The 19,228-nt window shown below is 47.1% G+C and overlaps 1 protein-coding gene across 1 annotated transcript in view; it reads right to left on the reverse strand.

The window, feature by feature from the left end:
* The window catches only part of CPLANE1 (ciliogenesis and planar polarity effector complex subunit 1), a 107,575-nt gene that overhangs the window by 43,768 nt on the left and 44,579 nt on the right, over window positions 1-19,228 (reverse strand). Inside the window, exons 27-31 of the mRNA XM_060190957.1 lie at window positions 17,295-17,419; window positions 8,405-8,565; window positions 4,634-4,713; window positions 2,950-3,032; window positions 2,292-2,372 (exon numbers count right to left, since the gene is read on the reverse strand). Coding sequence (XP_060046940.1) covers window positions 2,292-2,372; window positions 2,950-3,032; window positions 4,634-4,713; window positions 8,405-8,565; window positions 17,295-17,419 — 530 coding nt within the window. The remainder of the gene's footprint in view (window positions 1-2,291; window positions 2,373-2,949; window positions 3,033-4,633; window positions 4,714-8,404; window positions 8,566-17,294; window positions 17,420-19,228) is intronic.

Here is a 19,228-nt window from a genome sequence, read left to right on the forward strand (position 1 = left end):
GCAGGGAGTGGATGCCAGGCTGCTCCTGCTGCAGGGAATGGCTGCCTGGCTGCATCTGCTGTAGGGAATGGCTGCCTGACTGCATCTGCTGTAGGGAATGGCTGCCTGACTGCTCCTGCTTCAGGGAATGGCTGCCTGGCTGCATCTGCTGCAGGGAATGGCTGCCCGGTTGCATGTGCTGCAGGAATGGCTACCTGGCTGCATCTGCTGTAGGGAATGGCTGCCTGGCGGCTCCTGCTGCAGGGAATGGCTGCCTGGCTGCATCTGCTGCAGGAACGGCTGCCTGGCTGCATCTGCTGCAGGGAATGACTGCCTGGCTGCATCTGCTACAGGGAATGGCTGCCTAGTCGCATCTGCTGCAGGGAATGGCTGCAGGGCTAATCTTTCAGTCCTGGGACGCTGCAAGCCAGGGGCCCAACAGCAGCTCTGCCTTCTATGCCAAAAGATGCTGGTTTCAACAAAGATTAGAGTTGGCGCACAGCCTGGTGCATGCATGACCCAGACTCCAGCCCAGCCTGTGTCACAGCGAAGAAATCTTTAGGGGTGCGGTCTCTGCCTCTCTGTCTCTATCTCAGAAATGACTGCAGTTCAAGATGTGAGACTCCCTGTGCAAATCCGGAAGAAAGCTTCAGGGGTGCGGTCTCTGCCTCTCTGTTTCCATCTCAGAAATGACTGCAGTTCAAGATGTGAGACTCCCTGTGCAAATCTGGAAGGAGCCCAGAGTTTCACACACATGCTAGACTGCTGGGCCATCTTCCGGCATAATGGTTTTTACTGTACTTGGGGAGAAGAGGGCCGGAAGGAGGAGACACCAGAACTGTCCAGGATGCTCCATGTGAACCTGGGATGGGGCCCAGGCCCTGCTGAGCCACCGTTGGGCCTCAAATGTGCCATTTCTCTTAGGAAAGTGACTGTTTGGGATGACTGCCACACATTAGCTGGCACGTGTGTTTTATGAGAAAATCCACTCACAAGCTTATCACCTTCAGGTGAACTGGCTACCACCTTGCAGGGCAAAAGGACCTTAGGGCCACATCAGAGCACTGAACTGAGTGAACCACTGCTATGAAAGGGTCAGAAGCACCTGAGACGCCATCTAGTTCTGGTGAGAGTCTGAAAATGAGCAACAGTCACATCACTGGAAACACACCTACTGTTTCCTTTTCACGGCAAAGACTCTTCCTAACACTCCCTATGCCTTTTATTTATTTTTCTGGCCACTAGGATTATCGCTGGCTGCATGATGAATCCACTGCTCTCAGTGGCCATTTTTTCCTTTTATTTTTTAATTTCCTTATTGGGGGATTAATGGTTTATAGTCAACAATAAACTACAATAGTTTTCACATGCATAACATTTCCCAGTTTTCCACACAACAATACAACCCCCACTAGGTCCTCTGCCATCATGTTCTAGGACCTGAACCCTCTCCCTACCCCAGAGTCAACCCCCCTACAGGTGGGGAGCTGGGGCTCGAACCGCGATCCTTACATTGGTCCTTGCGCTTTGCGTCACATGCGTTTAACCCGCTGCGCCACCACCAGACTCCCCATTTATTTATTTATTTTTTTGATAGGACAGAGAGAAATTAAGAGAGGAGGGGGAGATAGAGGGAGAGAGACAGACAGACAGACACCTGAAGCCCTGCTTCACTGCTTGTGAAGTGACCTCCCTGCAGATGGGGAGCCGGGGATCAAACCAGGATCCCTACACTTGGTTCTGGGTGCTTGACCCAATGTGCCACTGGCCAGCCCCCCTTTCTTTATTTGATAGAACTGGGAGAAATTGAGAGAGCAGGGGTAGACAGGTGGAAAGAGAAAAACAGACACGGGAAGGGGTAGACAGCATCATGTTTCTGCAAAGAGACTCTCAAATCTGAGTGGGGGGAACACTGCGGATGAGGAGTGGGGACTCGAACCTGGGTCCTTTGAGCATGGTAATGTGTGTGCTTAACCGAGTATGCCACCATCCTGGCCCCCTCCCTTAAGTTTTCTAAGAACAACTATTAGAGGAAAGTACCTCAAAAGTCAAAGGTGAGCTAGTGGCTCTCTCCCATGCTCCCTCTCTCCCTCCCTCTTCCATCTCAGTTTCTGTCTCGAGCAAATAAGTAAATAAGCTGTAAAGGAAAACTATACACAGGAGTCAGAGGAAAACGGGAAGGCGTAGTTACGCTGCTGTTTACAAGTTCGTGTTGTTCTCATTCTAATTTTCAATTACGACATTTAGCAATTATTTCAAAAATGATAATATTTATTCTCATATCAAAATAGTACAGTGTGAAAAATTCTTACCTACAGATTTCTGAGCTTGTGTCCACACAAAGTGAATGACAAGCATCATTTTCAGGGTTTGGAAAGGCTTCTTCGATCATACTAGAAGTAAAGATCAACAGCTGATTAAGAAGCAGGATATTAGTCACATTACTAAGGCACAAGTGAAAATGCCCAGCCACCTGAGAGTCTCGACATTCCTAAACGTCGAGCCACCTACAAGTCTCCACTCCCTCTGGTTTTCTCTAGCTTAGCTCATAATCACAGTCTATTTACATCTGTCTCCACAGCAACCAGTAACCGGCACAGACGCAGACCCAAAGGTCGGGACAGCTTGAGGAAGAGCTTGAGCATCACTAACGCCAGCAACAGAAGCCACAGAGTCTAGGCATCTGTCACAGGGTAACAGCCCTCTTGTTGATTATTATTTCCCCAAAAAGCATGATCTGGGAAAAAAGAGATAATAGAAGCTAAGGAAGATTGGTTAGGGCCTCAAACCTCACGGTGCAGAAGGCAGACATATGCCTCATTCCGAAATACCGGAGCCCACCACTCCATCTGGAACTCCATAGACCAGCTTTTCACCCACAGGGCCCTCAGATGAAGTCAAGTCTGAAAGCTTCCCTAAGGCAGATAGATCAGCTATCATCAATCCCGTACCTTTATTTTTCTCACTTACGCTTTTTGTTGAGTTGATTCTTTCTCCTTAGATGTGTCTAGTGAGTCTTCCACTGGACACTGAGACTCTCTTGTAGAATCCTGCTAAGATCGATAGTCCCCGGAATGAAAGGAAGAAAACAAGTGGATATTACTGAGCCTTGAATTACACTCCAGTCACTCAAGCAGAACATGACTACAAGGTGCCCCTAACGTGGCACTGGCCAGAATTTTATGTTTTCCTGCCTTTTGTCCACGACCGTGAACCACAGAGTACATTAAAACACAAAGGAAGGGAGTCGGGCAGCGGGTTAGGCGCATGTGGCGCAAAGCACAAGGGCCAGGGTAAGGATCCCGGTTCGAGCCCCCGGCTCCCCACCTGCAGGGGAGTCGCTTCACAGGCGGTGAAGCAGGTCTGCAGGTGTCTGTCTTTCTCTCCCCCTGTCTTCCCCTCCTCTCTCCATTTCTCTCTGTCCTGTCCAACAACAGCAGCTATGACAACAATAGCAACTACAACAAGCACAACAACAATAAGGGCAACAAAATGGGGGAAATGGCCTCCAGGAGCAGTGGATTCGTAGTGCAGTGCAGGCACTGAGCCCCAGCGACAACCCTGGAGGTAAAAAACAAAACAAAACAAAAAAAAAAACACAAAGGAAGTAATATCCTCAGAAACCACTGACAAGTATTTGTACATTACACACACCACAACTAAATAACTAGTAAAGAGTCTTGTGAAAAAAATTATAAACTCAGAAAAGAACAAATTCCTTTTAAAGACAGTTTTTAAATAATAATGAAATGTCTGTTTTCATCGCCAGAAGCTTCATAACTCCAACCGTTTTCAGACAGAAGAAGAGAGATGGAGAGAGGGAAGGAGAGAGAGAAGGAGGAGAGAGACCCCAGCACAGACGCTTTTGCCTGCACACCGGGTAGAGTCAGGCTTAAGCCCAGGTCATGCACTAAACGCCAGTGCTTCAAATCACTAAATAACTTGCTTATAAGAGAATGTTTAGCAGGACCAAGTGGTGGCGCACCTGGTGGAGCACGTATATTATCATGTGCAAAGACCCAGGTTCCAGCCCCTGGTCCCCACTTTGCAGAGGATAAGATTCATGAGTGCTGAAGCAGTGCTGCAGGCGTCTCTCTGTCTCTCCTGCTTTTAATCTCTCTCTTCCCTATGGATTTCTGTCTCTGTCCAGTACATAAATTAATAAAAGAAAAACGCTGCAAAGTGTGGTTCAACTTCCCATTCCACAGTGTGCCTTTTGTTTCTGACCAGAACACCGCTCAGCTCTGGCTTATGGTGGCGGCAGGACTGAGCCTGGGACGTCTGCTGCCTTAGGCACGAGACTCTGTCGGTGTGGGCAGACACGGTGGCTGGAAGCACTGAGGTGTGACCTGCACACCAGATACACTAGTTGTCTACAACTTACTGGCTTGCTTCCTTTGGGGATCCAAGCCTTGCATGTACATGATTCTACCACTCACAAGCCTTTTTTTTTCTTTTTTCTTTTCACTGTTTTTATTTCAGCTAGAGAGACAGATGGGTAGTGCATCAGAGCAAGAGGGAGAGACACCTCAGCCCTGCCCCACCGTGCACGGAGCTGCCCCTGGCGCTATGATGCTCCCATGTGGCGTCAGGGCTTTGCGCACGGCAAGGCATGCACAGTGTGTGAGCTGCCTCCCAGCCCCCACTGACTTACTTCTTCCAAATGCTGTGCCAAGTTCTCCAAGTACTTGTCAATACTGGGACTTCTGAGGCTTCCAATCACTTTTGGGACTTCTACAGAAAAACAAGAAAATGGATCATTTCAAACCTTGACTTTTTAACAGTTCAGGGAAGGAAGGTGTCGCATCAAAGCAAGACTGGGGAAGGGAGGACGGAACAGTGGAGGAGAACTCGGGGTCTTGGTGTTTTCTGAAGCTGCACCACGCGCCGACGGCTACACTGTGAACCACGAACCCACTCAGGGAAAGAATGTCCAGGGAATATATTGCAGGGACCACAAACAACGGCAGAAATCATTTCTATCCGTGGTAAGAACAAATTAGAAGTTCCAGGCTCAGTCCCCTGTACTACCATAAGTCAGAGCCAATCAGTGCTCTGGCAACAAAGAACAAGAAACAACAAAACAAAAACAACTGAATAAGAAAAACAAGGCCCCAGAAACTACCCCTTTTCATCAAGTAAACCTTTGGAAGTCACAGCAAAGATCGAATAGTTCCGGGCATTCCTGCTTCACTGGACGCGGTCGGAAAGCTCCGAGCCTGCCTTCCTGCTTCACTGGACGTGGTCGGAAAGCTCCGAGCATCCCTGCTTCACTGGACGCGGTCGGAGAGCTCCGAGCATCCCTGCTTCACTGGACGCGGTCGGAGAGCTCCGAGCATCCCTGCTTCACTGGACGCGGTCGGAGAGCTCCGAGCATCCCTGCTTCACTGGACGCGGTCGGAAAGCTCCGAGCATCCCTGCTTCACTGGACGCGGTCGGAGAGCTCTGAGCATCCCTGCTTCACTGGACGCGGTCGGAGAGCTCCGAGCCTGCCTTCCTGCTTCACTGGACGCGGTCGGAGAGCTCCGAGCATCCCTGCTTCACTGGACGCGGTCGGAGAGCTCCGAGCCTGCCTTCCTGCTTCACTGGACGCGGTCGGAAAGCTCCGAGCCTCCCTGCTTCACTGGACGCGGTCGGAGAGCTCCAAGCCTGCCTTCCTGCTTCACTGGACGCGGTCGGAAAGCTCCGAGCATCCCTGCTTCACTGGACGCGGTCGGAGAGCTCCGAGCATCCCTGCTTCACTGGACGCGGTCGGAGAGCTCCGAGCATCCCTGCTTCACTGGACGCGGTCGGAGAGCTCCGAGCATCCCTGCTTCACTGGACGCGGTCGGAGAGCTCCGAGCATCCCTGCTTCACTGGACGCGGTCGGAGAGCTCCGAGCATCCCTGCTTCACTGGACGCGGTCGGAGAGCTCCGAGCATCCCTGCTTCACTGGACGCGGTCGGAGAGCTCCGAGCATCCCTGCTTCACTGGACGCGGTCGGAGAGCTCCGAGCATCCCTGCTTCACTGGACGCGGTCGGAAAGCTCCGAGCATCCCTGCTTCACTGGACGCGGTCGGAAAGTTCCGAGCATCCCTGCTTCACTGGACGCGGTCGGAGAGCTCCGAGCATCCCTGCTTCACTGGACGCGGTCGGAGAGCTCCGAGCCTGCCTTCCTGCTTCACTGGACGCGGTCGGAGAGCTCCGAGCATCCCTGCTTCACTGGACGCGGTCGGAGAGCTCCAAGCCTGCCTTCCTGCTTCACTGGACGCGGTCGGAAAGCTCCGAGCATCCCTGCTTCACTGGACGCGGTCGGAAAGCTCCGAGCATCCCTGCTTCACTGGACGCGGTCGGAAAGCTCCGAGCATCCCTGCTTCACTGGACGCGGTCGGAGAGCTCCGAGCATCCCTGCTTCACTGGACGCGGTCGGAGAGCTCCGAGCATCCCTGCTTCACTGGACGCGGTCGGAGAGCTCCGAGCATCCCTGCTTCACTGGACGCGGTCGGAGAGCTCCGAGCATCCCTGCTTCACTGGACGCGGTCGGAGAGCTCCGAGCATCCCTGCTTCACTGGACGCGGTCGGAGAGCTCCGAGCATCCCTGCTTCACTGGACGCGGTCGGAGAGCTCCGAGCATCCCTGCTTCACTGGACGCGGTCGGAGAGCTCTGAGCATCCCTGCTTCACTGGACGCGGTCGGAGAGCTCCGAGCATCCCTGCTTCACTGGACGTGGTCGGAGAGCTCTGAGCATCCCTGCTTCACTGGACGCAGTCGGAGAGCTCCGAGCCTGCCTTCCTGCTTCACTGGACGCGGTCGGAGAGCTCCGAGCATCCCTGCTTCACTGGACGCGGTCGGAGAGCTCCAAGCCTGCCTTCCTGCTTCACTGGACGCGGTCGGAAAGCTCCGAGCCTCCCTGCTTCACTGGACGCGGTCGGAAAGCTCCGAGCATCCCTGCTTCACTGGACGCGGTCGGAAAGCTCCGAGCATCCCTGCTTCACTGGACGCGGTCGGAAAGCTCCGAGCATCCCTGCTTCACTGGACGCGGTCGGAGAGCTCCGAGCATCCCTGCTTCACTGGACGCGGTCGGAGAGCTCCGAGCATCCCTGCTTCACTGGACGCGGTCGGAGAGCTCCGAGCATCCCTGCTTCACTGGACGCGGTCGGAGAGCTCCGAGCATCCCTGCTTCACTGGACGCGGTCGGAGAGCTCCGAGCATCCCTGCTTCACTGGACGCGGTCGGAAAGCTCCGAGCATCCCTGCTTCACTGGACATGGTCAGAGAAAGATTCAGAGTTGATTCTGGAGATCAAGAGAGCCAAGTCACATGAGCAGGTGAGAGGCTCAAAGTCTGTAAACTGGGCCGGGTGGTGGCGCACCTGGTTGAATGCACATGCTACAATGCTCAAGGACCAGGGTTCAAGGACCTGCAGCAGGGGAAAGCTTTGCAAGTGGTGAGGCAGTGTTCTTGCCGGTGTCTTTCTGTCTCTGTCCTTCTCTGTCACCCCCTTTCCTCTGGACTTTTGGCTGTCTCTATCAAATAAAGATAATAAAAATATTTTTCAGGGAGTCGGGCTGTAGCGCAGCAGATTAAGCGCAGGTGGCGCTAAGCACAAGGACCCGCATAAGGATCCCGGTTCGAGCCCCCAGCTCCCCACCTGCAGGAAGTCGCTTCACAGGCGGTGAAGCAGGTCTGCAGGTGTCTGTCTTTCTCTCCCCCTCTCTGTCTTCCCCTCCTCTCTCCATTTCTCTCTGTCCTATGCAACAGCAATGACAACAATAATAACTACAACAATAAAACAACAAGGGCAACAAAAGGGAATAAATAAATAAAAATAAATATTAAAAAAAAAATTTTTAAATCCTGTAAACTCACATCCAGAATTCCAAGTCCCTTTCTTTGATTCATTTCTCAGTTTTCTCCTCACTTGGGCCATTTTCTCTTCACAAGCTGTTTACAAGCAGGAGCTTTTTTTTTTTTCAAATAAATATTCATTTTTTAAAGATTTTCCTATGCACAGTGTACTTAAGATATTCATCAGACAAGAAAATTGCACTTTTATAAATGTTGAAAACAATTGTTTTTCTTTCCTTTTAATAGTCTTTTTTTGGTATTTACTGTCAACTGTAAAATATAATCCCCCAATAAATAAATTTTTTAAGAGTCTTTTTTAAGGATCAAGTCAGAGCAAAGAGAATTAATTTTGAGTATATCTGATTTAATGTGAGGAAATTAAGAAGAGGCACTATGCTCACATGCCAACTGAAGAAAAATTTCTGTGAATTCAGGCTATGAGTAAGTGTGCTAGACAGCCTGTAAGTAACTCGTTCTCTTTTGAAAAAAATTCTGGGTTATTATAACCACACTAATTTAGACAGAGAGTCAAGTTATTCCAGATAATTATTCATCAATTTCAAATAATAAAGTTAAACAAAACACCCAGCTGAACTGACCTTCACAGCCTGGTGACTCAGGTTCCATGTCCTCCTGCTCCACCGCGCCTGACTGGTCCTCGTCGATGTCTACACAATCTCTCTCGGTGTCGTCGCTGAGAGAATCGGCATCACCGTTAGGGTCTGTTCTGGCAGGGGTGTTCGTTGCATTTGGCACCCTGCTGACAGGCAATGGAGCTGACCAGATCATAGCTCATTCTTGGGGACACACAGCTGCGGTCCTCTGACCCAGTTCTCTAGTGTGTGACCATGTGACACACACTAGAAGCTCCACCAAGTTGCTCACGCAATGAACGGCCTCACTTTTATTTACTCCAAAGATAAGAATCTGTTTGCTTGTTTATTTATTTACTTATTTATTGTTGGACAGAGACGGAGAGAAATTGAGAGGAATGGGGAAGAGAGATGGAGACAGAGAGACACCTGCAGCCCTGCTTCACCACTCATGAAGCTTTCCCCTCGCAGGAGGGGACTGGGGGTTTGAACCTGTGTCCCTGCACACTGTAATGTGTGCACTCAAGCAGGTGAGCCACCATCAGGTCCCGTTTATTTTTTTTTAATTTTTTAAAAATTTATTTCATATTGGGGAATTAATGTTTTACATTCAACAGTAAATACAATAGTTTGTACATGCATAACATTCCCCAGTTTCCCATTTAATAATACAACCCCCACTATGTCATTTATCATCCTTCATGGACCTGTATTCTCCCCACCCACCTACCCCAGAGTCTTTTACTTGGGTGCAATATGCCAATTCCATTTCAGGTTCTGTTTTTCAACTTCGGCCTGAGAGTGAGATCATCCCATATTCATCCTTCTGTTTCTGACTTATTTCACTCAACATGATTTTTTCAAGGTCCATCCAAGATCGGCTGAAAACGGTGAAGTCACCATGTTTTACAGCTGAGTAGTATTCCATTGTGTATCTAGACCACAACTTGCTCAGCCACTCATCTGTTGTTGGACACCTGAGTTTTTTTTTTTTTTTTTTTTTTTAATCAAAGCACTTATCAGCTCTGGCTTATGGTGATGTGGCGGATTGAACCTGAGACCTCAGAGCCTCAGGCATGAGAATCTCTTTGCATAACCATTATGCTATCTTCTCTCTCCATCTCTCTCTCTTCCTCTCCCCACCTCCTAGTACTGCTGAGCTTTGGTTTAGTTTGAATCTAGGATATCAGAGACTCAAGTCTCTGCGTAGCCATTATGCTGTCTTCCCACCCTACTGTCTTTTCATTTTCTCTGTTTAATCCTCACCTGTTTTTTTTTTTAATTTATTTCTTTATTGGGGAATTAATGCTTTACATTCAACAGTAAATACAATAGTTTGTACATGCATAACATTCCCCAGTTTCCCATTTAACAATACAACCCCCACTAAGTCATTCATCATCTTTCATGGACCTGTATTCTCCCCACCCACCCACCCCAGAGTCTTTTACTTTGGTGCAATACGCCAATTCCATTTCAGGTTCGACTTGTGTTTTCTTTTCTGATCTTGTTTTTCAACTTCGGCCTGAGAGTGAGATCATCCCATATTCATCCTTCTGTTTCTGACACATTTCACTCAACATGATTTTTTCAAGGTCCATCCAAGATCGGCTGAAAACGGTGAAGTCACCATTTTTTACAGCTGAGTAGTATTCCATTGTGTATATAGACCACAACTTGCTCAGCCACTCATCTGTTGTTGGACACCTGGGTTGCTTCCAGGTTTTGGCTATTACAAATTGTGCTGCCAAGAACATATGTGTACACAGATCTTTTTGGATGGGTGTATTGGGTTCCTTAGGATATATCCCCAGGAGGGGAATTGCAGGGTCATAGGGTAGGTCCATTTCTAGCCTTCTGAGAGTTCTCCAGACTGTTCTCCACAGAGGTTGGACCAATTTACATTCCCACCAGCAGTGCAGGAGGGTTCCTTTGACCCCACATCCTCTCCAGCATTTGCTGCTGTCACCTTTTCTGATGTGTGACATTCTCACAGGAGTGAAGTGATATCTCATTGTTGTCTTGATTTGCATTTCTCTGACAATCAGAGACTTGGAGCATTTTTTCATGTGTTTCTCGGCCTTTTGGATCTCTTCTGTGGTGAATATTCTGTCCAAGTCCTCCCCCCATTTTTGGATGGGGTTATTTGTTGTCTTGTTGGTGAGTCTGGCAAGCTCTTTATATATGTTGGTTATTAAACTCTTATCTGATATATGGCATGTAAAGATGTTCTCCCATTCTGTGAGGGGTCTCTTGGTTTCTATAGTGGTTTCTTTTGCTGTGAAGAAGCTTTTTAATTTGATGTAGTCCCATAGGTTTATACTTGCCTTAGTCTTCCTTGTAATTGGATTCGTTTCATTGAAAATGTCTTTAAAATTTATGCGGAAAAGAGTTCTGCCAATATTTTCCTCTAAGTATCTGATAGTTTCTGGTCTAACATCCAAGTCCTTGATCCACTTGGAATTTACTTTTGTATTTGGTGAAATACAGTGATTCAGTTTCATTCTTCTGCATGTTTCAACCCATTGTTTCCAACACCATTTGTTGAAGAGACTCTGCTTTCCCCATGTAATAGTCTGGGCCCCTTTGTCAAAGATTAGATGTCCATAGTTGTGGGGCCTCATTTCTGGGCTCTCAATTCTATTCCACTGGTCAGTGTGTCTGTTCATGTTCCAGTACCAAGCAGTTTTGATGACAATGGCCTTATAATACAGTTTGAGATCTGGGAGTGTGATGCCTCCAGTTCTGTTCTTTTTTCTCAAGATTGTTTTGGCAATTCTAGGTCTTTTCTGGTTCCAGATAAACATTTGTATCATTTTTTCTATTCTCCTAAAAAATGTGCTTGGGATCTTGATGGGGATAGCATTAAATTTGTAGATGGCTCTGGGTAATATATTCATTTTGATGATGTTAATTCTTCCAACCCATGAACATGGAATATCTTTCCACTTCTTTGTGTCTTTTTCAATTTCTTTGAGTAGTGACTCATAATTTTCAGTATACAAGTCTTTCACTTCTTTGGTTAGGTTTACTCCTAGATATTTTATTGTTTTTGTTTCTATAGAAAAAGGAACTGATTTCTGGATTTCAATTTCTTCTAACTTAGTGTTTGCATAGAGGAATGCCACTGACTTTTGAATGTTAATTTTGTAGCCTGACACCTTACTGAATTGCCTGATGATTTCCAAAAGCTTCTTGCTGGATTCCTTAGGTTTTTCCATGTATACTATCATGTCATCTGCAAATAAGGAGAGTTTGACTTCTTCTCTTCCAATCTGTATTCCTTTAATTCCTTGCTCCTGCCTGATTGCTATGGCAAGAACTTCCAACACTATGTTGAATAGTAATGGTGATAGTGGGCAGCCCTGTCTAGTACCTGATCTGAGGGGAAATGCTTCCAGTTTTTCACCATTGAGTATGATGTTGGCTGTAGGTTTGCTATATATAGACTCCACTATCTTCAGGAATTTTCCATCTATTCCCATTTTTTGTAGTGTTTTGATCATAAAGGGATGTTGTATTTTGTCAAAGGCTTTCTCTGCATCTATTGATATGACCATGTGGTCTTTGGTCTTGCTTTTGTTGATGTGGTGAATCACATTGATTGATTTACGTATATTAAACCAACCTTGCATGCCTGGGATAAACCCCACTTGGTCATGATGTACAATCTTTTTGATATACTGCTGTATCCGGTTGGCTAGAATTTTGTTCAATATTTTCGCATCTATGTTCATCAGAGATATTGGTCTGTAGTTTTCTTTTTTGGTTGTGTCCCTGTCTGCTTTTGGTATCAGGGTGATGTTGGCTTCATAGAAGCTGGCAGGGAGTATTCCAGTGTCTTCAATCTTCTGGAAGACTTTTAAAAGTAGAGGTATTAGTTCTTCTTTGAAAGTTTTGTAGAATTCATTTGTAAAACCATCTGGTCCAGGACTTTTATTTTTGGGAAGATTTTTGATAACTGTTTCAATTTCATTAGCTGTGATGGGCCTGTTCATGTTATCCACTTCCTCTTTACTTAGTTTTGGAAGTTGGTAGGTATCTAGGAAATCATTCATTTCTTCCAGGTTCTCTAGCTTGGTGGCATATAGTTGTTCATAGAAGCCTCGCATGATATGTTGAATTTCTGCAGTGTCTGTTGTGATATCTCCTCTTTCATTTACTATCCGATTTATTTGGGTCTTCTCCCTTTTTTGTTTTGTGAGTCTGGCTAAAGGCTTGTCAATTTTGTTTACTCTTTCGAAGAACCAACATTTACTTTCATTGATCTTTTGTATGGTTTTCCTATTCTCAATGTTATTTATTTCTGCCCTAACTTTAGTGATTTCTGTCCTTCTGGTTGCTTTAGAATTCCTTTGTTGTTCTTCTTCTAGGTCTTTAAGATGTGCAATCAGGCTGTTTATTTGTGCCTTTTCTTGTTTCCTAATGTGTGCTTGTATAGCTATGAACTTCCCTCTTAGGACTGCTTTAGCTGTGTCCCAAATATTTTGATAGCTTGTGTCTTCATTTTCATTGAACTCTCGAAACATTTTGATTTCTTCCTTGATTTCCTCTTTGACCCAGAGATTGTTAAGAAGTGTACTGTTGAGCTTCCACATTTTGGGATTGTTACTAATCTTTTGTTGATTGTTAAGTGTTAGTTTAATTCCACTGTGGTCTGAGAAGATGCTTGGGATGATTTCAGTGCTCTTGAATTGTCTGATGTGGCCTAACATATGGTCTATCCTTGAGAATGATCCATGTGGATTTGAGTAAAATGTGTATTCCAGTTTCTTGGGATGAATGACTCTGAAAATGTCCAATAGTTCTAGTTTATCTATCTCTTCATTTAGCTCCCTTATGTCTTTACTGATTTTCTTCCTGGATGATTTGTCAAGTTGAGATAGTGGGGTGTTGAAGTCCCCTACTATGATTGTGTTACTGTTAATATATTGCTGTAGCTCTTTCAGTAGAAGTTTGATGTATTTAGATGGCTTCTCATTGGGTGCATAGATATTAATAATTGTTAAGTCCTCTTGATTGACTGATCCTCTGAGCATTAAGTAGTGTCCATTCCTATCTTTTTAAATCTTATCTATTTTAAAGTCTATCATGTCAGATATGAGAATAGCTGTTCCTGCCCTTTTTTGTGGGCCATTGGCTTGTATGATAGTTTTCCATGCTTTCAGTTTAAGTCTGTGTTTGTCTTGTTGAGTTAGGTGAGTTTCCTGTAGACAACATATTGTTGGGTTGTGTTTTCTGATCCATCTTCTTACTCTGTGTCTTTTAATAGGTGAATTCAGGCCATTGACATTTATTGATATCAAAGATTGAAGATATTTTAACGCCATTCTTGAAGAGTTTTAGAGTGTTTTGATATATGTCCTATTTGTGGTGGTCTGGTTGTTTATAGGAGACCTTTCAGAACTTCTTTCAGGGCAGGTTTGGTGATGGTTGCTTCCTTCAACTGTTGCTTGTCTGAGAAGGTTTTGATGCTTCCATCTAGTCTGAATGACAGTCTAGCAGGATATAGTATTCTTGGCTGAAAGCCTTTCTCATTGAGTACTCGATAGATATCTTGCCATTCTCTTCTGGCCTGTAGTGTTTGTATGGAGAAGTCTGTTGCTAATCTTATGGGTTTTCCTTTGTAGGTGACTCTTTGTTTTTCTCTTGCAGCCTTGAGGATCCTTTCTTTATCCTTATTCCTTTCCATTCTAAGTATGACATGTCTTGGTGTCTTTAGGTCTGGGTTAATTCTGTTTGGGACCCTCTGGGCTTCTTGAATCTTTATGTCTTTGGTGTTGTCTAGACTAGAGAAATTTTCAGCTATTATGGCCTGGAGAATGCTTTCTTCCTCTCCTTCTCTTTCTTCCTCTGGTAAGCCAATAATGCGTATATTGTTTCTTTTGAAGTCATCCCATAGGACTCTGTTGTTGTTTTCAGCATCTCTTAATCTCTTTTTGAGATCTCTTACTTCTTTTTTAGTTGTCTCTAATTCATCCTCAATCTTGCCAATTCTGTCTTCAGCCTCATAGATTCTATTCTCTCTGCCCTCTACTGCTTTCTGGAGTTCATCTATTTTGTTGCCCTGCTCTGATACTGTTTTAGCTTGTTCAGCTAGTTGCCTTCTTAGCTCAGCGATTTCAGCTTTCAGCTCTCTAATAACCATGAGATAATTAGAATTTTCTTCCATATTCTCATTTGTTGTTCCTGCATTTCTGATTACAATTTTTTCAAATTCTTTACTCACTCCTGTTATTATTTCCTTAGCTAATGTTTGGATGTTGAACTCGTTTTGTGCTTCACCCTCTGGAGGACTTTTAGCTGGACTCTTGTCCTGGTTTGAGTCTCCAATATTTTTTCTTGTTGTTTTAACCATTTTATATATTATGTTATGAGTTCCCTTTATCAGTACTTTTCAAATTATTGATCACTATTGCCTGGATTGACTTGTGTCTAAGTAATTTAATTAAAGGGTTTACCGTGGTGGAAGTTAACAGTTTTTTCAATCCCTGAGTTGGAGCTCAGTGGTGTAAAAGCCTCTTTTTTTTTTCTTTTTTCTTCCCTGTAGGCTATGGAAGCCTGAGGGCTTTTAAACTATCAATAGGCTTCTTAGCTTAATCACTGACTCCTGACCAATAGATAAAGCAGGGTGTGGCAGAGATAATCCAGTGGTTATGCAAAGAGACTTTCACAGCCCCTCAGCTATGCCACTGAGGTATAGGTCTTCTCCTGAGTTTCCCGGTTAGATCTCTGTCCCCTGGTGTCCCTCCCTGTTGCTGCTCCAGATTCTGAGGGTAGTAGCAATGGAGACTCAGAGTTGCACTTGGTGAGTCTCTGGGGAGTCCTCTCCTCCCTTCAGCTGTCCCCTTGTTGGTGGAGCAGACTGGAGGTGGTGTCTCCACTGATAAACTGTTGAACTGTTAGCAGTCACTTAATCTCTCCTTAGGCCCCTCTCTCCTCTCTGTCACCAGCCACGCGTGTTTGTACTCACGGGTGATTTACTGGGTTCCTGTGGTCATTCTAGTCCTGTCTTGTTTCGGTCCGGGTGGTCTCCTTTGGTATTCCTAGTTGATCCCTCCCGTTTTGTTTTTTAAGAGAGAGACAGAATAAGTGGGGTGAGAGAGGAAGAAAGGCGGGAAGAGGGAGAAAGGAAGAGAGAGAGGAAGGGAGGGAGAGAGAGGGAGAAAGGAAGAGAGGAAGGGGGAGAGAGAGAGGGAAAAAGGAAGAGAGGAAAGGCGGTGGAGAGAGGGAAAGGAAGAGAGAGAGGAAGGAGAAAAGAGAGAGGGAGGAAGGAAGAGAGAGGAAGGGAGGGAGAGAGAGGGAGAAAGGAAGAGAGGAAGGGCAAGAGAGCGAGGGAGGAAGGAAGAGAGAGAGGAATTGGGGAGAGAAAGAGGGAGAAAGGAAGAGAGGAAGAGGGAGAGAGCCAGGAGAGAGGGAGGGAGAGAAAGCACAGCACTGAAGCTCCTCTCTGCTGGTCTGCTTCTAAATTCTGCTTATAAGACCTTCTGTTTTGCTCATCACATTAGGTTTGCTTGTCTTGCTTAACACTGTGGTCTATTTACATGATCACTGTTTTCATTGGCTTAATCCCCACTGGTTCTTGAACTTTTTCCTTCTCCCCACCCCCTATCTAAGTACATCCTCTTTTGACCTGACACTTCCGCCCCAGGAGACATATAAGGACAGGATTGTGACTGGAGATAGCTTGGCTTGCACTGCATTCCTCATCAATAAAGATTGAACTGTGTCCCACTCAGTCACGAGTCCCTGATCGTCTCTCTCCCGCCTGCGAAGCTAGCCCAGCATCAGACGCCCCAAACTGCCCCAAACTGGGACCAGCACCTGTCAGTGAGGGGACGGGCCGCACTGGCCACACATGTGGTGAAGCAGCGCCCTGTCCAAGTGAGCATTTGTAACTCCTCAATCTGCCACTCACAGACAGGACTCTCTGAGCCACAGAGCTCCTCCCTCAATAGTCAAAGCCTTAGTGTGTCACATGTAGCTATGCAGTTCTTTGAAACGTTTCCCACACGGGACGAGGCCCAGACGGTGCACACGACACCACGTGCAGCCACCCCAGAGAGGCAGCCTCAGGAGCGGTCAGGCGGCACGGCAAGTGTCTCTCCTCTCTCCCTCTGCCCTCTCCTCTCACCTCCCTCTGGCATATCAAATTAGAGAAAGAAGAAATATAAATAAATCATAATTTTTAAAAAATGCAAAAAAAAAAAAAAGGAGGAAAAGAAAAACTGGCTTCTGGGAGCAGTAGATTCACTAATGCAAGCACTGAGCCCCAGCAACAAGTCTGGTGGCGATTAAATACATAAATAAAAAATATGATCACAGGGGGCCGGGCGGTAGCGCAGCGGGTTAAGCGCACGTGGTACAAAGTGCAAGGACCAGCGTAAGGACCCCGGTTTGAGCCCTGGCTCCCCACCTGCAGGGGAGTCGCTTCACAGGCGGTGAAGCAGGTCTGCAGGTGTCTGTCTTTCTCTCCCCCTCTGTCTTCCCCTCCTCTCTCCATTTCTCTCTGTCCTATCCAACAATGACCACAATAACAACAATAATAACCACAACAATAAAACAACATGGGCAACAAAAGGGGAAAAATATGATCAGAATGATTAATGACCAGCTCACTCACTTTCCCCTGACTCAGACGATCAAGGACTCCAGTAAAGGGTCCTTAAGGGAGAAATGCTTTTTCTCAGAAGACACAGACTAGACTGACAGGAAAGACATGACTCGCAGTAACTGAAGGCCGAGACCACTGGGCATCGCTCTCATCTGCAGAAACGCTTACTCTTCTTAGCTTTCTTTTTCTTCTTAGCTTTCCAGAGGTCAGTTCTTCACTTTACCAACATGACATCAAACAATTCATCACCCACTGACAAGCAGAGTTTGATGGTAAACTTACTTCGAGATACTTGGACTGGACTCCCTCCCTGCGCTCCCTCCCTCTGCTGCAGCCTGACAGGGCCCAGGGCCGGGACAGGTGGCATCGGGTCTGCTCTCACAGTCAGCGTGTTGCCTCTCCAGCACCTGAAACAAAAAGGCGTTTGGTGGCCATTATTAGATTCTCTTGGCCTCCAGGGTTGTCGCTGGGGCTCGGTGCCTGCACTACGAATCCACTGCTCCTGGAGGCCGTATTTCCCACCAATTTTGTTGCCCTTGTTGTTGTTGTTATTGCTGCTGTTGTTTGGATATAGGACAGAGAGAAATGGAGAGAGGAGGGGGAGACAGAGAGGGAGGGGAGAGAAAGATAGACACCTGCAGACCTGCTTCACCGCCTGGGAGGCGGCTCCCCTGCAGGTGGGGAGCCGGGGTCTCGAACCGGGATCCTTGTGCTTCGCGCCACGTGCGCTTAACCCGCTGCGCTACCGCCCGACTCCCCCATTATTAGATTTTTTCATACTATTTCAAGATTATTCATACACTCTACAGAATATCTCTTTATTTCATTTTTCACTTTTAAAGTGTTTTTTGCATTTCTTCCTTTTCCTTTCTTTTTTTTCTTTATCAGAGCACTGCTCAGCTTGGATTTATGAGGGTGCTAGGACTGAACCAGGGGCCTCTGCTGCCTCCAGCAGGAAAGTCTTACTGTGTGCGCTTAGACCACCGCGCTACCGCCAGGCCCCCACCAGGAGTCTTTTTGCATGACCCCTATGCTACCTCCCTAGCCCTGTTTACTCCCTTGTAAAACTCAAAGTATGGGCCAAGTGTTTGATTCAATCTGGCGGCGGGGGGCTGGCGACCTAATTGTGATCTAAAGAAACCAGCTGGTGAATCTGTAGGCAGACCACCGGCATTTTCTGGCCATGGTGGCAGCATGTGGTCAGTGGCCAGGCAAGGACACTTGTTGGCACAGTGTTTCGGACTTGCAGTCAGGCTCTCACATCCAAGAGTTCTCATGTGTTGCTAGAGCCTGAGAGCAAAGGGCCTGACGTCGAAGCAGCAGAAAGGTGAAGGCTGCGGCTGAGACCCACGACTATTGTAGCCCCACGACGGGAGACATGGCAGGTCAGGGGGTGGCACCGGGTGAGCCTGGGAGCACAAGACCAAGGTGCAGAGCCAAACGAACCGTCCTGGAGCAGCGATGGGCAAGAATACACAGAGTCAGTGGCAGGGTGTGCGCCCAGCTCGAGCAAGGGTGGTCATGGAGAACAATAGTCCACCAGTGTCCCCCTACTCCTCTTCCCTCTCTCATACGGACACTTCTAGAAGTTATGCCAGGGGCCGGGTGGTGCTGCACCTGGCTGAGCGCACGTATTACAGGGCACAAGGACCTGGGTTCCATCCCCCGTCCCTACCTGCAAGGGACAGCTCTGTGAATGGTGAAGCAGGGCTGCAGGGGTCTCTCTGTGTCTCTCCCTTCCTCTCACCCCCTTCCCTCGCGATAAAAAAATAATAATAAAAATAAATTAAGCCATGGGGCCCAGGCCGTGGTGACCCTGGTTAAGTGCTCACATTACAGTGCACTTGTCTGTCCTTCCAGCCCTGCTGACACCCGTCTGTCCTTCCAGCCCTGCTGACACCCGTCTGTCCTTCCAGCCCTGCTGACACCCATCTGTCCTTCCAGCCCTGCTGACACCCGTCTGTCCTTCCAGCCCTGCTGACACTCGTCTGTCCTTCCAGCCCTGCTGACACCCGTCTGTCCTTCCAGCCCTGCCTCCCGCACCTCCTCCAGAGCTGGCGAGGGTTTAGCACAACGCCCACATGGGTGCTCCTGCAGAACCCAGACATGAACCTTAACAGACACGCTGTTACATGATGCCACTTCAATCGACTTCTTTTCTATAAACACACACAAACTTGAACTTGCAAATTAGTTAGTTCACCGCAGTTAGTTGT

Source organism: Erinaceus europaeus, chromosome 5 (genome assembly GCF_950295315.1).
Source record: "Erinaceus europaeus chromosome 5, mEriEur2.1, whole genome shotgun sequence".
In the NCBI taxonomy this organism is placed as follows: Eukaryota; Metazoa; Chordata; class Mammalia; order Eulipotyphla; family Erinaceidae; genus Erinaceus; species Erinaceus europaeus.